The 18,780-nt window shown below is 33.7% G+C and overlaps 1 protein-coding gene across 3 annotated transcripts in view; it reads right to left on the bottom strand.

Annotated features, from left to right (window-relative positions):
• Positions 1 to 18,780, bottom strand: part of LOC132704112 (tyrosine-protein kinase Src42A) — an 85,901-nt gene that overhangs the window by 13,109 nt on the left and 54,012 nt on the right. For 2 of the 3 annotated variants that reach the window (XM_060673903.1, XM_060673913.1), the window contains exon 2: positions 382 to 503. In XM_060673903.1, coding sequence (XP_060529886.1) covers positions 382 to 503 — 122 coding nt within the window. Of the gene's footprint in view, positions 1 to 381; positions 504 to 13,493; positions 14,686 to 18,780 lie in introns of all 3 variants that reach the window. The other variant, XM_060673896.1, reaches the window with a different exon arrangement.

An 18,780-nucleotide genomic window follows, 5' to 3' on the forward strand; every position in this document is an offset into this window, starting at 1 on the left:
GTGCTTCATGGGAAATACTAAGGATTAAAAAGTTCAAGTCAGTCAAAAATATATTTTATGCATGTAAAGTACTATTTTTGACATAACTCGAATTACCGTACAAAACTCTACGAAAATTAAAGGCAATAAATGACATGCCCAAAAAAAGGTGGTTAACGATGAGGTGGATTAAACATTTTTGGATATTGGTTTTTTGAAAGTCTATTTCAAAATTGAGCCGGTTCCAATTCGGGACCTTTCAAGGGCATGGGATATCCCAGTATTAGGTTAATTAGTTTATAATGAGTCACATAATTTTCCGAGTTTTAAGAAATTAGTGTTGCTTGTTTCACACGTGTGCTCGGCGTGGCATGCATAATATGTAACTCAAGAAATGCTTACCAGAGAGTGAATAATCGTTGTGCCGGCTTTCGGAGTCTCGAATTAAGAAGGCCCCGTGTTCGTTTTCTGGAAGAAGGAGTTTCTTTTCCGCCTCTATGCGTTTAATTTTTCGGAAATACCATCTGAAAATAAAAATCGCACAATGAGCAACATAAAAATGTGGAAATTTATAGTTGATGATCACGTCGGGAAATTCATTCGAATTCATATTGTCAGAATATTGTGCCAAACCTGATTTCGGCATACACGCACCTCGACCATAATCTAGTCAAATTAACGCACTACCCAAAAGTATACTAAAGTCTGCAGAACCTTGGGATTATATTAATTCATTCCAGAAAATTCAACAATTTAAATTAAAAATGATTACTTTTAAACTTTGGGTTATTTTTTCTTATTCTCGAATATATTTGCGTGATAAGTAGCACACTAAGTGCTCACTGATTCAGAAAACCAGCATTCTTAAAAAATGCGAATATGTATTAACAAGCTCTATCGGACCCACTCTTCAATGACACTTGAAATACGAATGCCAAAGCAAAACGGGCTAGGATTGGGATTTACGACCCGTCACAAAACCAACTAACTAAGAAAATGATACTGTAGTAATCGTAAATAGATAATATAAATACCAAAACAGTAAAAAAATAAGTCTTATTAGCAAGTTCAGAAGATTTAGAAAGCAAGTTCAGAAGATTTAGAAAACGACACGCAAATGACAATTTAAGAATATTGACCTGTTTTACAAACCTAAAATTTACCTAGAAACACGGCCGCTATATCTCTAGTAGCTACATTAGTTTCTAATTTGTAAATAAGTTAAGTCTTTAGTTTCTTTTCTGCGAGGGAGCGAGATCACAGACGGCGTCTTTCGCAAAGACTGGCTGGAATATTAGATCGAAATCGCGAGCCAGCGCCGCGCCCTGAGTAGTCAGTCGAAAAGACACACCTTGCAGCGAGGAAATACAAATAGTCAATCGAAATAAATAAAGACGTTATATAAATTATTAGTAGTGCATATAGTGAAGAGCATTGTGTAAATAGGGACGGGCTTTATTACACAACTGTATCTGTATTTATCTGTATTATTACACAACTGTATCTGTATATGCAGCTACCGAACGGATGTAATTATATCAAAATGAATAAGCAACCAATAAGTAAATAAAAGTGCCAAAACTTAGACTTAAACATCCAGTTCGCCAATCTTGTTTGTTTTTTTTTAATTAATTTTATTAATTTAAAATTAAACACAATAAAAGAATTTGAAAAATAATTTTGTACAACTTTTATGGTTTCACTTGACTGCCCAAATATCTCGATGTAAGAATAAGTTCATTTACAACAGTATTGAGAGACAAGTTGCTTGTAAAAAAGGTATGTTTGTGTTTCTCTTTTCAATAAGAATTGTTTTCAAGTGGCTATATTGTTTATTTATAGTTCCTGCAAACAATAGGATGATTTTTATTTATTCAGAGTAAATTTTAAAGTTCTAAACAAAATCTGCTCTAAACGATTTTATTTATTGAATTAAATGTTCCGAGTTTGTTTAAAAAATAACAAGCCAGTGTGTTTGTAAAAATAATAAAATATTAATAAAAAGACTATTTTATTTTTATTTTTTTTTTTAAATGAAAAATAAAAAATATATATATAGTTAAAAATTTTTTTCAATTTTTCAAAAACTACTGAATTTCGCATATAGAATATATATAGTAATGTCATATATTTCCGAATTGGTTACTATGTATAAGTATGGCTGTTAGCATTATAAACATAGTTTTACCTACGTTTTTCTAAATAGGCTCTTGTGCTCTTTATTTCGCAAACACACGTCACAGAAATCACAACTATAGTTATCCCGACTGATTAAAATCGTCATCCCTTTCGAATGCTAAATTTGCAAAAATACCGTCACCTGCGCGATAATAAACCACGACCAATTAAACGATCATAAGTTAATACAAACTTTATTTGCTTTTACTTCAGTAATTCAAAAATTGATAACGTTGATTATCTATTTACAAGTAGGTCATGAATCGCTTCTCTTGTGTGCCAAACATCATTAGAACTGTCAATCGATTGATTGACATGAGATATCCGATTGTTAGACTAATGAAGACACTTGTCGCCAATTTTAATCATATTTGGTACTTTAAAATTCAATAATTGACAGCATTTTCGAAATTTCATTGTCGTATGATTATATAATTTTCATTTAGTTAGTCGATACAATATCAAACTAAAACCTGATGCCGTATTATCAAAAAACCCAACCCATTATTCGCAATAAGAATTATCCACCATAGTTATAGTACAATAATTTAGCCTAAATATCTCCCAATAAGCCTTGGTTGATAAAAAAAATGGTTTATCATACGATTCAGGATTACTAATGCCGCGTACAGACGTGACGAGACGTGCGCATGACCGTTCGTGACACGCACAAAACCAGTCAACATTTCGAATGTGCACGAGGTTCGCCCCAATCCATCTGGGACGGCACGTCAAAGTGTGACGAATATAGTACGACAAGTTTCAAAATTTAAACACTAATTAAAGTCGAATCGTGGTCGTTATCGACACAAAATCTTTGGAACAAAAAGAGCACTAAATATGTGCTTAAATGTCCCTACCTTAATATAATATTCCCGCTACATACGAGTTTTCGGTTGCTAAAAACCTAAAAGTTAAAGCTAGCCTGCGCAAAACATTTTCAAGAGGTATTAACATAACAACATAACTTAGTAACACTAAGTAAATCAAGAATGCAAGATATGGCGGCTTATGAGTAGTATTGTTCCTTATCATTTATTCATTTTTAGTTATGTTTAAACCATTAATGGTTGGTCTTTGATACCACGACTTTAATACCATGAGTGAGGGCAAATAACATATTTTTATGTAAGGAGATTATTAAATGGATTAAATAAATTTAAAATGTAAATGTACCACTTCAATTTGACATTCAAGGCTCAACTAGATAGCCATGAATTAACGTAACGTATATCACACAAACGAATATTATTAAAAAATTGAATTGATGGGTAGAGGGAAACCTTGCAAAAGTGACAGAGGAGGAATTGCTAAGTGATGAAGTAGTTAGGTACGAAGTGTTCCATTGAAAAACAAAAACAAATTAGTTTAAATTTCATCAAGTTGGCAAAACAAGAAAACACCCTGTATGAAATAATTATTAGGAAATAGGTCAATTAAACGACTACATTAAATCCCTTATTAAATATTCAAAGCCCATTTTTACAAGATTAAAGAAACCGATTTTTACGTCCTGAATGAATGCAGAGGCGACTGTCTTTATACTTTAAATTTCGCGGACGACCAAGTTGTACTCGCACAAGACGAAGAAGACCTAAGTTACATGTTACGAAAACTGAAGGAAGAATATGAAAAAAATGGAATGGAAATAAATTTTTCGAAAACGGAATACCTGGCAACAACAGAAGATGGAGAAAACTACCTACAAGTCGATGAAAATCATCAAATAAAGAGAACCAAAAATTTCAAATACTTAGGTTTCATAATATCTCAAAAAGGGACGACAGAGGAAGAAATGAACAGTAGACTAGGCCAGACGCGAAACTGTATCAGACAACTAAATCCAATACTCTGGGATAGACACATCACTCGACACACCAAATCACATATATTTAACACCATAGTACAGAGCGTAATGACATACGGCGCGGAAAACTGGGTGATCAACAAAAAATACAAAAGTAAAATACAGGCCACTGAAATGGAATACTGGAGGAGAAGTTGTAGAATTTCGAGAATAGACAAAGTAAGAAACGAGATCAGGCAGCGAATGGGTGTCAAGAAAGATACCTTAACATTGATTGAAGAAAAGAGATTGGTATGGTATGGGCATGTAAGAAGAACGGACAGAAATAGGTGGATACACAAGATAACAGAATGGAGCCCCATAGGTAGAAGGAAAAGGGGTAGACCCAGAAGATCTTGGAGGGATGAAGTAGATGAATCTATGGAAAAAAGAGGTATCGGAGATGAATGGCAGGACAGAGATGGATGGAGGCGTAGGTTGAGAGAAGGGAGACAGCGACAGCTGTAAAAAACCATATATATATATATATATATATATATATATATATATATATATATATATATATATATATATATATATATATATATATATATATATATGATGACACTATATTCCGGGATATCATCCGTTCGCTCGTTGAACTCCGACTGGAATCCTGCATCCGACTGGAATCCTGCAAATCTCGCATCCGACTGGAATCCTGCAGACGTTTCGCCAAAATCTCACTTGGCATCTTCAATGCTCGCGCTCCGAAAACACTTCGAACACTGTTTTCGGAGCGCGAGCATTGAAGATGCCAAGTGAGATTTTGGCGAAACGTCTGCAGGATTCCAGTCGGATGCAAGATTTGCAGGATTCCAGTCGGATGCAGGATTCCAGTCGGAGTTCAACGAGCGAACGGATGATATCCCGGAATATAGTGTCATCACATTTTTCCATCCGTGAATCAATACGTGAGAATATATATATATATATATATATATATATATATATATATATATATATATATATATATATATATATATATATATATATATATATATATATATATATATATATATATATATATATATATATATATATATATATATATATATATATATATATATATATATATATATATATATATATATATATATATATATATATATATATATATATATATATATATATATATATATATATATATATATATATATGAATGCAAATTAAGGAACATCAGGAATTCAATAATCTTCACTGAACTCGATGATTCAAGGATCGCGAAAGAAAGGTCATAAATTTCCCAATAACAAATACACGTCCGTACGTTATGAATAATAAACCGAAAATTTCAAATATGGCGTTAAATGCATATCACAAAATGATCAATGATCAATAACTATAGTTATTCACTATGTAAAAATGTGCTTTATCATAATTAAAATAACGCGTATACATAATAAAATTTTATATGTGTGTAGATTATGGCTTTTCCTGCAGTTAAATGAGAATTTGCTACTAGAAATTACAGGCGGGACTCATTCGACTTCAAAACTTTTAAAGCAACCGAGAGATAGAACGGGAGATAAGTGAAACAGACAATGTTATTATTGATTTTCACCGTGTTTCTTAATAATAATAATAATCCAATGATGAATAAAGATATCAGTCCAAAAATTTTTAATTCGTTTGTAATTGACTCCGTTTTGAAAAGTTTTTGAAAAGCAATGATAATTCTTAATAAAGTTACTATTGTGATTATTAACGTTAGTATTTGCTTCAGATCATAAATTACCGATTAAATTAAAATATGTAACATATCTTAAACAAAACAACAATACGAAGTAACTTTTACTTACATAATTTTAACAAAAATATTACAGACCATGCGCCAATATCGCGGTTTATTAAATATAAAAATTACATTTTGCCGACATCTATATTTTGCGTATTTAAATTTAATTAACAGTGGGGAAATATTTAGTTATACATTTGAATGTTTCATTCCATTATTTTCAGTAGCTTCCAGGAAATTTTGAGACGGTATACAAAGTTTCCAATTTGTCAAACCAACAAAATTGTAAAAATGAGAAGAAGCTTTTGATCGCATTTAACGAGTCATTTTACTTATTGAATGATCTTTTTCAGATTTACAAACTTTACGTAAAACAGAATGTATCATTAAATTCTTTTTTGGGACATAATTTTTATCGAAATTTAAGGTTGCTTGTAGGCAGGAATACTACTATATATATATATTTTAGTTTTTCGAAGATGATTCCAGATTTACATTCGAAAACGAAATTAAGATATTTGAAATATTGTGCGGTATTGACATGGCCAAAACTGGATGCGCTGACGCTATTACGACTCGTTTCCTTAATTTAATTGCTATTTTTTATTTCGGCTAGTCCAAATATAAACTTGTTGATTGCATGATCAACCCGATAAGGAGGTTAAACGTGAACACCTGACTGGATTATCAAGATGTTTAAATAAGTTCTGTAAACATTGCCATAGGCTGACGCAGGTTATCAAAATCAAACAAAGCCTTAAACACGAAACAAAAGAGGTCACAAACGATACTTAAAAAATAAATAAATAAAATAAATAAAACGCCATCAATACTGTGACCAAAAGATCTCCATAACAATTACATATTATCAAAGTGGGATTAAAAGGTTACAAAATACAAACGTTTTAAGACTATCGAGATAAACCGAGAAACAATATGGCAACCATTGGGTACAAATGATGTAACAATAGGTTAAACCACCGTGTAAAAAAATAAATTGAAAGTGATAGGATTAAATATTGCCAAGTAAATTACTGAATAATTTATTTACTTTTGTAATCCGAAAACCGGAACAGTTTAAAAACTGAAAAACATTCGAAAACTCTCCTCGTTTCGCACCATTTATCTATAACAAATCTCGTTTTAATACACAAAATACTCTAGAAGTTATCACTTGTCCAATATATTCGTTGACACCCAGTATAGTAACCGCGGAATGGAGACCCCAAAGTAATCATGAATTAGAAGAATTATTGAAGAATTGGTTAAGTCTTTCGCGGCCAGTTGACGCACTGTTGTCCATTCGGGTCTAAAGGCCTTCGTCGGTTGGAATTGTTTCCTTGTTACTTTCGAACATCAATGAAGTCGAATTCTAAAATCTTATTCTAAAAAAATAAAAAATCGCGTGTGCAAGGGCCTACAAAAAACATCATTTTTCAAAAACCGTTAACGAGACGAAAAAAAATTCTTGAAGCAGAATACGCGGAAGATACTGCTCCATAAACTTTTATTCTTGACAATTTTTCAAGAATATACAGGGTGCGCGGAAAATTAAAAAAGAACTAAAAAATGGGTCCCCCTGTTATGGAAAAATAATTATAACTGAAAGATTATGATTCAGATGTCACTTAATTTTACATTGCAATATAGACCGCATAGACAGCTAAAACTTTTGTATTTAAGGTTTGCAGATATCGACTTTAAATTTAGCAGAGAGGTAAAAGCCCGTGTTTACATTTAAACAGTAGAAATTGGGGTGCAATAAAATTTTAAGTATTTTTTATTTTAATTTTTGGTAATTTTGGTTTCCAGAAAAATATGTTTTCCTCCACAGTCGTTAACCCGATCGGCAAAATTCTTTAACCAGCGGAAGATCCAGTGCAACAACATTTATTTCAGGCATTTTTTCGATGATATACAAGGTTTTCAAATTATAGGCAAAAATCAAAAAGATCTAGAAAATTGTTCTTTTACGGAGTAAATTATTAACCGCAAATCAAAAATCGAAAAAACTATACCTCAAACACTGCCATAGGCCGCATCAAGAGCTACAATTTTTGTATTTGCGGTATTTCGGGGGCTCAGTGAAGCCGCGATGATGTCATTGATTAATACGGCGCACTGCATGGTTTCAGAAAAAACTTATTTTCTCGAAAACCATTTACTATTTTGGAAAAATTCTGGGACTAGGAAACGGGAAAGATCCAGGGTTATAATCTCCATGGTAAGTACATAATATAATTACTTCTATTTTGCGAAAGTTCCATAGTGGTCGTCAGGAGCACGATAGAAAAACAATGCGTCCCTTTTTTGACAAGAAACCGCAAAGCTTCTTCGCGCCACGCGCTACGAACTGGCTAAGCCCAGTGACGATTTTTTCGAAAGCAATCTTGTTTTCTAAAGTTTGGCTAGCACGAGTGACAAGCTTCTTCAAGGACCAGGTCCTCCCACTTCCGATGAGAATTTGGAGCATTAGATAATATGAACGGCTAGAAAGAAGATCAGTTGGACGGTCTAGATGATGGGGTGCCCTTGAGGGGAGCAGACAAACGGTTCTAACTGGGAAATAGAGGTTCAAGACAGACAGAGGTGGAGGGCAGTAGGTGAGCTGTAGCGGTAGAGAAGAAGAAGAGAAGAAGTCACGTTTAGACTAGAACCAGTGTTTCCTAATCATCATGAATATGAACACAAACCAAGTAAGCACGAGGTACGAAAGAAATCCAACGCATTTTTTCATTTCAATGTCGACGGATGAATGTAAAATTTCGCGAGCCGTTGACCGTTAATAAATCAAGCGATGGGCGCAGCGACGTTATTAATCTAGAAACGAGCATCGGTCGTTCTCGGAAAGGACGCAACTTGATTTTCTTGTCAACAACAAAAACCGGAGATTGGCTGTAATCTGGCCAGTCATTGAATGTGGCGCCATCGTTACCGGGTCGACCAGCCATCATTATCCGGCACGTTTTCCTCATTCTTGTTCTCACAATATGTCGTATGTAATCGGTCGGTGAGCGGTGAGCGATCGTTCGCGAGATATTTACGGGCGTACCGGTACATCTACAGATACGAAAATACGCAATAAGGAAACGATCGCGAAGCCGGTCCGTTTCGTAATTTTAAAGTGAAATTTGGCTGTTTTAATGTACAAATATTTTTAACCGATTAAAACTTTATTTTATGCAGTTATTGAAACGGTTATAATGAAAGTTGGTGGAATAAAAAATAATACGAGTGTCTTCGAAAATTCCAACTATAAGCATAAGCAATAAAAAAAAAACGCAATAAAAATACGTTTTCTCTCCTTACCCATCAATATCGACAATTTTTTTTGTAAATTTCATGCTTTGACACATTTTTCAATAATATTATTTCAAATTTTTATAGTTTTTCTCTCCGATTTTAAATGATTACTGTTTATCAAGGTATATGACGACATCTTTTTTACTCAGTGCTGTGGAATGCTCTATAAATTTCGTCAATAATTTGAAATAAGTTTTGTTCCAATATAAAATGTTCCCAATTGTCACAAGAAGTTCTGCGCCTATCAGTTCTAGTGTTCAAGGTATTGACATTTTTGTTTTTAGTAGGGAAGTATTTTGACTGTCACTGAGAATATTCGGTTGCAATTTCAAGTACGACGAAGGGCTTGAGAATCCAAAATAGGACCACCTACTGTTATTATTATATATCAAATTTTATGGCCGACAAACTCGTAAGAAGCGAGTATATATGTTTGCACAAATTTAGCAGAGGAATGTCTGAAATATAATATTTTTTCAACAAAAACAGAGCATTCCGCAAAATTAACATTAACAAAGACTTTGTTAGTATGACAGTATAAATAACAGTGTAAAATAGCGGCTGCATACCAGAGACAAAAAGAAAGAAAGGCACAGGCATATGATACAGTTTCTATGCAAATTAATTAAATTTAATATGCATGGTCGATATAAGATAGATAGATGAATTATTAGTATAATTTTCACCGACATTATGACAGGATTATCTGATGGGAATTAAAGATACAATCGAGCGAAGTATTTATTGATTTATTTAGACTACAACGCATCACTCACAGCTGTGTAATTTGACAAGCTTGAGCCACGGGGAAGTGCGGGACGCCAATTTTATTCACTGCTAATATAACGTAACATTCGCATATGTCTTTTGTCAGCGAGTATTGCCCAAGAGAGTCACTTTCTATTGTCAGTTTTATTAAGATTTATGATCTGTAATACACATATTTACGTCTTGTTTTCGTTCCACCAACCCAAAAAACCATTTTGTAATTTAACTGGGAGGTAGTTTTTATTTGTAGAAATGTTAATAATAATTTAATCAAATATTTATTTTTTTTAATTAATCGATAATTAATTATTGTTTTACTTACGGAATTGGTAAAAGCTACAATTCCCTGCCAGACACAATGAAATTTAGGCTTACACCAATTGTTACAGAAACGTCTACTATCAAAACAATATCAACAGCGGCGTCAGCACGTGTTCTTACAGTAAGCATTATGATACTCCAAAGGCAATAAAGCCTGTATTAAAATTTTGAAACATAATACAGTGCAACCTCTTTAGTCCGAACAGCTAATTGTCAGGCCTAGTTCAGATTATTAAATTGTACGCATTAACGAATATACAATAAAAAACATCTGCGTACGTTTTTACATGTTTATTATGCATTTATATTAAATTTTACACAATACATATGTAATGTACCTTATTAACTAACACAACATGTAACTAATGTTATAAGAACAAAAACAAACTAAAAAATAAAACATTAACTGTTTTCTGATACAGTAAAAAAATTGTAATTTTTGATTTGTTCTTATTTTTAAACGCTGCACCTCGAGCTTGATTTCTTAATTCCTGCAAGAACACCATTTCGGGAACCTTATTTTGTATTGCCCAAGGAATACAATATTAAGCCCTGACACTGCAGCAGCATCTTTCACGAAACGCGGAGTTTCGGAAATATCCGTCGGAGTTCTCATCAGAGTCAGAATCTTTGACAACTTCTCCAATTATACTAGCGTCGCTGATTGCTTTATCATTCGATACCCATGTTTCGATCTCTTCATTCGTTAAGCTTTGGTCAAGTTTTTTACCTGACTCCCTAATCTCTTCCAGATCATTTTGAATCTCCTTGGATTCTGAATCTCAAATTTGTCTTACTAAGCGCGCCAACGGAAGGCCGTCTTTTTCATCACTATCATCAACATTTGGAAGTAGAATTTGACTCCAAGATTTTTTAATTAAGCCAGTACCCACATCTTGCCAAGCCTCGTTCAACGTCCTTCAGTATTATATCAATAATATTCAATGCTGGCGGAATATTAGAATCAGCAGCAACAATTTCTTGGAGCAATTTCTTACGACAAAATAGTCTCATAGCCTGTATGTATAACATGTCGGTCCATTGGCTGTATCAATTTGGGGGAAGGAAAAGCACAAAAAGTTGGTTATTATCGCTATACAATTAAATAGGGCGTCGAGGTGTATTATCCAAGGCTAGAATTGCCCTCGAACTAAGATTAAGTTCTTTCATTTTACGTCTTACTGATGGAACAAACTCACTGTGAAACCACTCAAAGAAAATTTCTCTCTTTACCCAAGCTCTGCGTACGAAACAGGAATATTAACATTTCTAAAAGCACGGGGTTTCATACTTTTACCTAGGACCAACAATTGGAATCTATGTGACCCAGAGGCATTGTAACAAGGCATAAAGTGATTCATTATTTGCTAACTTTTCACCCCGGGGCAAATATTTATGCTGTATGTGCTAAGGTTTTGTTTGGAAGAACTCTTCATAAAAGCCCACGTTCATAAGCATTATATACTTGACGGAGTTTTTTCCTTGATTATACCAGCAAACTTTTCCACAAATGGCAAGACCGCATTGTAGTCGTTTGTGATTCCCCACAAACTGTTAACTGGCGGATACCAAATCTGTTGAATTTATCGTCTTTTTTTGTTATTGCTCTGTAGAAGAACTTAGCCTTCTCACGTAGAAGTTCCCCAGAAATTTGTGTACCTGTAAAAAAAAACGGGAATTGTGTCAAAAATGAATCGCAAGATTTGATATACTGCCGGGCTCTATGAAGTTAAATAAAATTATTTAAAAAGAGAAAAATCTGACATTTTATAACAATTAACCAGAATAAAACTTACCTTTTGTTCTTTCCCGACAGAATCACGTAAATAAGGACTGACATTATTTTCGTGGAGAAATACCATTATTTTGTCTTTGTTTTCTTCATACCAGTTACTGTAGCTTTTCGGTATAACGGTATCAACATCTTTTATAACTTGAACTTTTTGTTTTAATAATAATAATAATAATAATAATAATAATCAACTTTATTTCACATTGTGTCATAAATACATTACCTAAAAATAATATACCAAACACAAAGGAAATCTACGTAAAAAAATTATTTAAATATTACAGAAAAAATCTTCTAAGGTAAGGTTCTAACTTTATCAACAACTTTTTTATTGTGTATTTAAAGATTTTTAGATTTGCAATTGCTTTTACCTCATTTGGTAATTTTTTATACAATCTTAGGCACATGTAATAAGGACTCCTTCCAGTTAAGGTTAAACGATGAATAGGGTAATTTATATTTAGGGTTCTGGTATTACATCTATGAAATATCTGTAGTTCGAAGAAAAAGAATATCAATGCTTCATAAATATATAAAGCATATACAGTAAAAATACCTTCAGCCTTGAACACCCCTCTACAGCTCTCTTTAAATTGCATTTTTTTAACAGTGCGAAGAGTCCTCTTTTGAACCACGAAAATTTTCTGTAGTTGACCACTACCCCCCTCCCCCAAAGCTAATTCCATAACTCATGCGCGACTGAAAGTTTGCAAAGTACATAATTTTTTAGGTTTCCTTATTCATATAATTTGCAACGACTCTAATTCCATAACAAATTGAATTTAATTTATTTGACAGATAATCAATATGTTCAGACCAATCAATAAATTCGTCAATTTGTTAACCTAAGAATTTAGTGCTACTTACAATATTAATATTTTCTTTACCTATCCCTATTCCTAATGGTATTTCAACTCAACATATTTAGTTCTAAACATAATTAAATTGGTTTTCTCTTTGTTTAATATCAATTTATTTCCTAGAAACCAGACATAAGTCCTTGTAAAAATATCATTGCCTTTATCACTAACCTCAGTGAGATTATTTCCACCCACAAGCCACCTAAACCCAGTGTTACGTGCATTCTTTAATAAATTAGCTAATACTGTAAACTCAGTTTTAGCACTACACAACACCCAAGATTCCAATAAACTATGCACTTATGCCCTGTGTTACGAAATAAAATAATATAGCGTAAGCGATGCAGACGAGCCGTATCACGACATTTGCGTTCGGATTAGTGGGGGTTTGGATTTCCAAGGTTGCACTGTAATAATAAAATCTATTATTCCTTTATTTGTAAACAGACCGGGGCAAAAATATTATGCAGGCAATGCTGCGTGCAACTTCTATGTCACACAGTCTAGGGCCACAAATGTTTTTTGAATAGGTAATATTCGGAATGCTGTGTAAAGTAGTTGTTCTTTAAAATTGTAATATACTTTAAAAATGTGTTCAATTTTCCACGCTCTTTTCTCGAAACATACCCTACGAGCGAACAAAAGGAACTAAAACGAACGACGTCAATTGTGAGGGTAATAAAAAGAAAAAAGAAAAGAATGACTCACGGCTGATATGTTAGGTCAGCACACAGGATGTCAGTTTGCAGACTAAGTTTTCTCCTGTTCCGGGACCACGCCTCCCATTGTTTTCGTAAACGCCGCTCCGAATTTTTCGAATTTAGATGTTTCTTCACAAACTTCTGCCATTGATTTTGACTGTCCGAGTCGTCACACTCCGAACACGAACTATTCGAACCAATGCTACTTTTTCTGCTATTTCTTGTACTATTGCCCCACGATGATTTTCTACTCTCGGGTGTTGATGGTGTTGTGACGCTGGACTTTTGACTCTCAAATCCCGAAGACGACTTTCTCTCTATCAAACTGCTTTTGTTGCTCTCTGTAGGCGACGGCAAGGGAAGTTCCACAGACGAATGCCTCCTCGGAGGCACAGGTGTGTCAACAAAATTTACCTGGTTGTTCTGCTGCTTCAACCAACGAATAATGTGATCGTTTCGATCGCTTTCCAGTGAATCTAAGATAATCTCGTGCAAATTTTCGTAAATCTTCTCTTCTTTAGGAACATAACCCGTCTTTCTAGTACGGGGTGGTTTTTGCTCTGCCTTTACAACTTGCTCGTCTGCAATCTTCTCGATGGCACTTACTATATCATTATCTAAAGCGTCTTTACTGTATTTGCAGTATTTCTTCAGAAGCCTCAGAACAATTTCATCATTTTCCTTAGATATTCTATCAGTCTTTTTAAAGCAATCAGTCTCCGACTTCAATAAATTATTCTCAATAAATAAATTATCTCTATCTACAGCGCGGAGTTCAGGCATGGAAGGCCTTCGCGGATGATCTGCGATTTTATCCTCCGGTATCTGACCCAAACTCGTTTTTCTCTCACACATAACATTATTCGCAACATTTATCACATTCTCTTCACTGTGAACATCTAACTTACTTTCATCTAATTGTTGATTTTTAAACAAGAGTTCCTTATGTTTTTCTGTAAGTTCGGTGAAGCCGTTGTCTTGAAGAATTAATTCTTTGTTCGCCACCCTTTCGAGAAACTCCGATATGGCCGCCCAATGGGCTTGAGTCCAAACGCCATGTAACCTTATCGATGAAAGTTGTAACGGTGTCCATCGGTTGTCTTTGTAGCACCAGACAACGCCGCCTGAAGTATTAACCATTCTTTAAGACACTCATTAAAATGACGGATACAGTTCGCTAACCCGGAACTTGTATTAAGCTAAAACGGAAGAAAAAATCAGATAATGACTTGCTCTATACAGGGTGAATCTCAATGTCGCTTAAACTTTTAAAATCAAGTGCAACCGATTTGCAATGAGCGTGCGTTTAGAACCACCCATACCGATATTAGTTCGCCAAGCCTTTCTGTTTCTGTTTGCATCTTTGTACCAATCGCGTATAATATAATAATAAGACGTAGGACGTTGTTTCTTCGAAAAAGTAGCATCAACACTCCCTTTTTACAGAAACTTTTTTAATTGCGCTCCAGAATAATTGTTAAAATATACAGTATTTAATTTGAAAAAATGAAACTCATTATTTTTGTTTCCACCTTAATCGCGCATTTTGGGCGCCCCTGCGTATTACACATTAATCTTGTCTACATAAAACTATTGCACGAGACCTTCTTAAATTCATTCATGATAAACGTCTATCTTGTTATCAGTATAGAGAAATCGAAAATAAATGAAACTGGACGATCACTCTAATAAAACTGTCACAGGCGCCTACTAGAGGTGAAACTGTGATAATGATAAATATAAACTGGGAACGCTTGAACTTCCGTAAGAATACAGTGAAATATTCTAGTAACGAGAACTCCATACTACTTTTCTCTTTACTTTTACCTCCCTTATCTTTTCCATCAACTCTAGACACATCCTGCATAAATTTAATTGTTTCGTAGGTATCGATATCAACGACCTTGGCAAACATTTTGCAAAGATTTAACTCGGTGCTTTATTCTTTTTGCGAAATGGCGGACCCACGTTGAATAACCAATCGAGGTATTCATTCCATACGGCGAGAAATTTATCCCACCCACATACTTGACTGAGCCTACTATGTTGAACTTTATTACACAAAAAGTTATATCATAAAGACTGTATTATGCGAATGCCAATGAGCGCGAATATTTTTCTGATCAAAGAGATTCTTTTTTGGCCTTCGATGTCCAGCTGATTGCGCGCTCTCATGTGTTAATGTAACACCCGAACTATGCATGCATTAAAACATTCAATGCAAAATGTATAGGTTTCATGTGGAATATATAGGCATTACAACCGATGCGTCTAATTAAAACAGTTCTCAATGTGTAGTAGTAGAACAAATCCGCGCATTACTACTAGTATATGAGTACAGAATGAGTCATTTAATATAACAATTGTGCATAATAGACCGATTGATTGCGGCGGAAAGCGGATCAGACGACTGTACAGAATAATCCAAAGCTAAATCTAACTTGGATATTCCGGCCGTTAGAATATTGCGGGTACGTCAGCAACGGAAAGAAATGAAACGGGTAACCAAACCTTTAACAGGCAAATGTGAACATTTGCATACAATACGTTCGCAAATGTTCCAAAGTATGAGTCACTTTTAGCAACTAAAAGATACGATAGTGACCATCAACGTAATTAAGTCACAGGTAAATTTTGGCGTCTGTGTATTGAAATTATCAATGAAACGATCATTTCGAATACAATTATAAAAAGTTTCGTAAAAGCTGCTGACTGCATTTACATCTCGAGTTTTTCGAGATGATCAAATCAATCTTTTTTCAAATATTTTTAGATACATTCTCTTACGTATTAATTATGTAGAACGAGGTTGGTTGTGACAAAGGCTCAAAAAAATATTTTTTTATGATCATCTTATGGTTCGAAAACGATCAAAAAGATTAAAAATTACAAATAACAAAAATTGAGAAAACAATGCGTATATTTTTTGATAATAATATTACGTTTTCTCTTCATCTATTTGAAAGACAAATCTCCAGCCGAATATTAGCGCATGTTGCTTGAAACAACCAGAATGAGTTTCGTTTCAAAAATTTTAGATTGAAAATTGTACTTACTCCCAAACTATTAAGGGAAAAAAATAACTACCCTTCCCACTTGATTAGTTCTCGGATTATTTGAATTAACTATAAGGGAATTGCAAAAACAAAAATTGTAATGAACTGGCCGAAGGCATCCTTTAGTAAAAGTCCTTAATTGTGCCCTCCTAACAAAGTGTATAGTGAATTTTATCCATTATATCCATACGAGGGGTATCGTATTTTGTTGATAGCCCACAGTTTATGTTCCATGCGCAATGCAACGTTGCTGAGAGCTTTTCTGGAAAGTATTTCTGAACTTAAACAAATTTCTCTGATAACTTTCTTAAATTGTTTCATAACTAATGTGTTTTTTAGATGTTGTGGTGTGATTAAAAAAAAAGCCAAATTAACGGTCACTTTAAGAACGGGAAAGTAACGCTTATAATTAATAAGTTCAATTTTTTAAACAGTTATATTTTTTCGTATTTTTGTTAATTAGCGGTATTAATTATTAGATTAATATATCGTTTCTACCACTTGGTCACTCTTAAATATGTAGGAATATTATAAAGAGAGTATTATTATTATATTAAAAAGAGAGTAAACAAGTAAAATGATTATAAGTTATTTTTTTTATGATTATATTATTTTTGTTGTTTAAAAGGATGGGATCGAATCGAGAGGCAGGATTTCATAATGAAGCAATATGTACGCTTTTAATTTTATGTGACTAAAAATTCCTGCAAGTTCTTCTATTGTATTATAGTTGGTCTTTTCTGTTATCTATTCGACAAACTCCTACATTTGAACATCCTGTATACGAGCAAATTAATGGTTTTCACGGAAAAAGTTCTCGAAAATTCGTACTTATGGATATGATACTATCCGAAATATATGCGATCAATCACGAGAAATTAAACAAGAAATTACATAATCAATCGAATTAATAAATACCCGTACGTAACAAAAATTGCAATATTCTGGCAGCATTCTGGGTCGATGTCCCCACTCTTAATAAGAGTTAATATGCATGTTTTGAGGTAACTGAGATCAAACCGGCGATAAATCTAAATTTATCTTCGAAAGCCTATAATATGATTCATTAACATATGTAACTACTATTAAAATAGCGTAGAGAGGTTTCCTCTTACCTCTTGACTGGTTTCCGTCTGATCGAAACCGGTATTCTTCGTCTAAGCCCGAGAAGGGAAATAATGACTAAAGCTGGAATAGTTTCGAAACAAAAATCGAATGCGACAATTTTTTTAAGTGCGGCAGATAATAACAACTTTAAGTTTATTTGTGGGTAAAAGTTTGTTTCTGTCGCGTGAAAACAATCAGTATGTAAAATATAAAATTATACCCAATATGTAAAATTTCTAGATTCATCGGATTAAAAATTGGATTAGTGGGTACTTTTTATTACAGGCCAGCATTCTCGCGAAATGAATAATAAAAACAGGCTGCCGCTTTTTAATACGCGTGCCATGTCAAAAATAATTGGTTTGAACCAGACAGTCTAGATTTTCTTTATCTAGTACAGTGATCTAAAAACGGCGGTTTTTGTTGGGGAAACGGAACCTCGTACAAAATTAATAACCGGTTAAAGAAAAAACTTATTTAAATAATAATATAAAAAAAAATAATAAGAATAATAAACAAATGCTGTTATTTTTGTAAACAGAAATAGTCGGTACCAGTTTTTAATTTCATGTCTGGTGTTACTATTCATGTTATCGATACCACACACACCTGAAGGCGAGCTTGACAGTTCTCAGCTGGGATCTGACAGTATTTTCTCAAAATATGTCTAGATCCCGCTAAATATTCAGAGAAAAACCAGTTAAGCGTGTGGAGGAGATCGCTGTTTAGAAAGAAAATGGCGCAAAGTGCAGGTTAGTCTGAGAAATTTAAGATTGTATGTGGAAGATTGTTCATATCCTTCTCTACAAAAATATCCGTCTGGCACGCATTTTTACCGTCTTTATGATTATATGTGTACAATATAAGAGTAAGCGCCAAGATTTTTTTATTGGAATTGAGTAGGATTCTATTTCCAGATTTTCCAAAAAATTTTACACTTCGACTAACGTCCTTTTTTCCAAAGGTTTTTTGACACCAAATAATATTCCGCTGTTATTTATAAATCATGTTTATCTTCGTTTGTTGTTACAATTTTATTGTTTCCATTCCCTACTCTGAGATAACCAATCATGCACGGATCTAGTGCACTATTCTATCTACCTTTGTCAATTCTGACGGTCAGTTCCACTC

This window comes from Cylas formicarius, unplaced genomic scaffold (genome assembly GCF_029955315.1).
Source record: "Cylas formicarius isolate icCylForm1 unplaced genomic scaffold, icCylForm1.1 PGA_scaffold_10__41_contigs__length_53128322, whole genome shotgun sequence".
Taxonomy (NCBI): domain Eukaryota; kingdom Metazoa; phylum Arthropoda; class Insecta; order Coleoptera; family Brentidae; genus Cylas; species Cylas formicarius.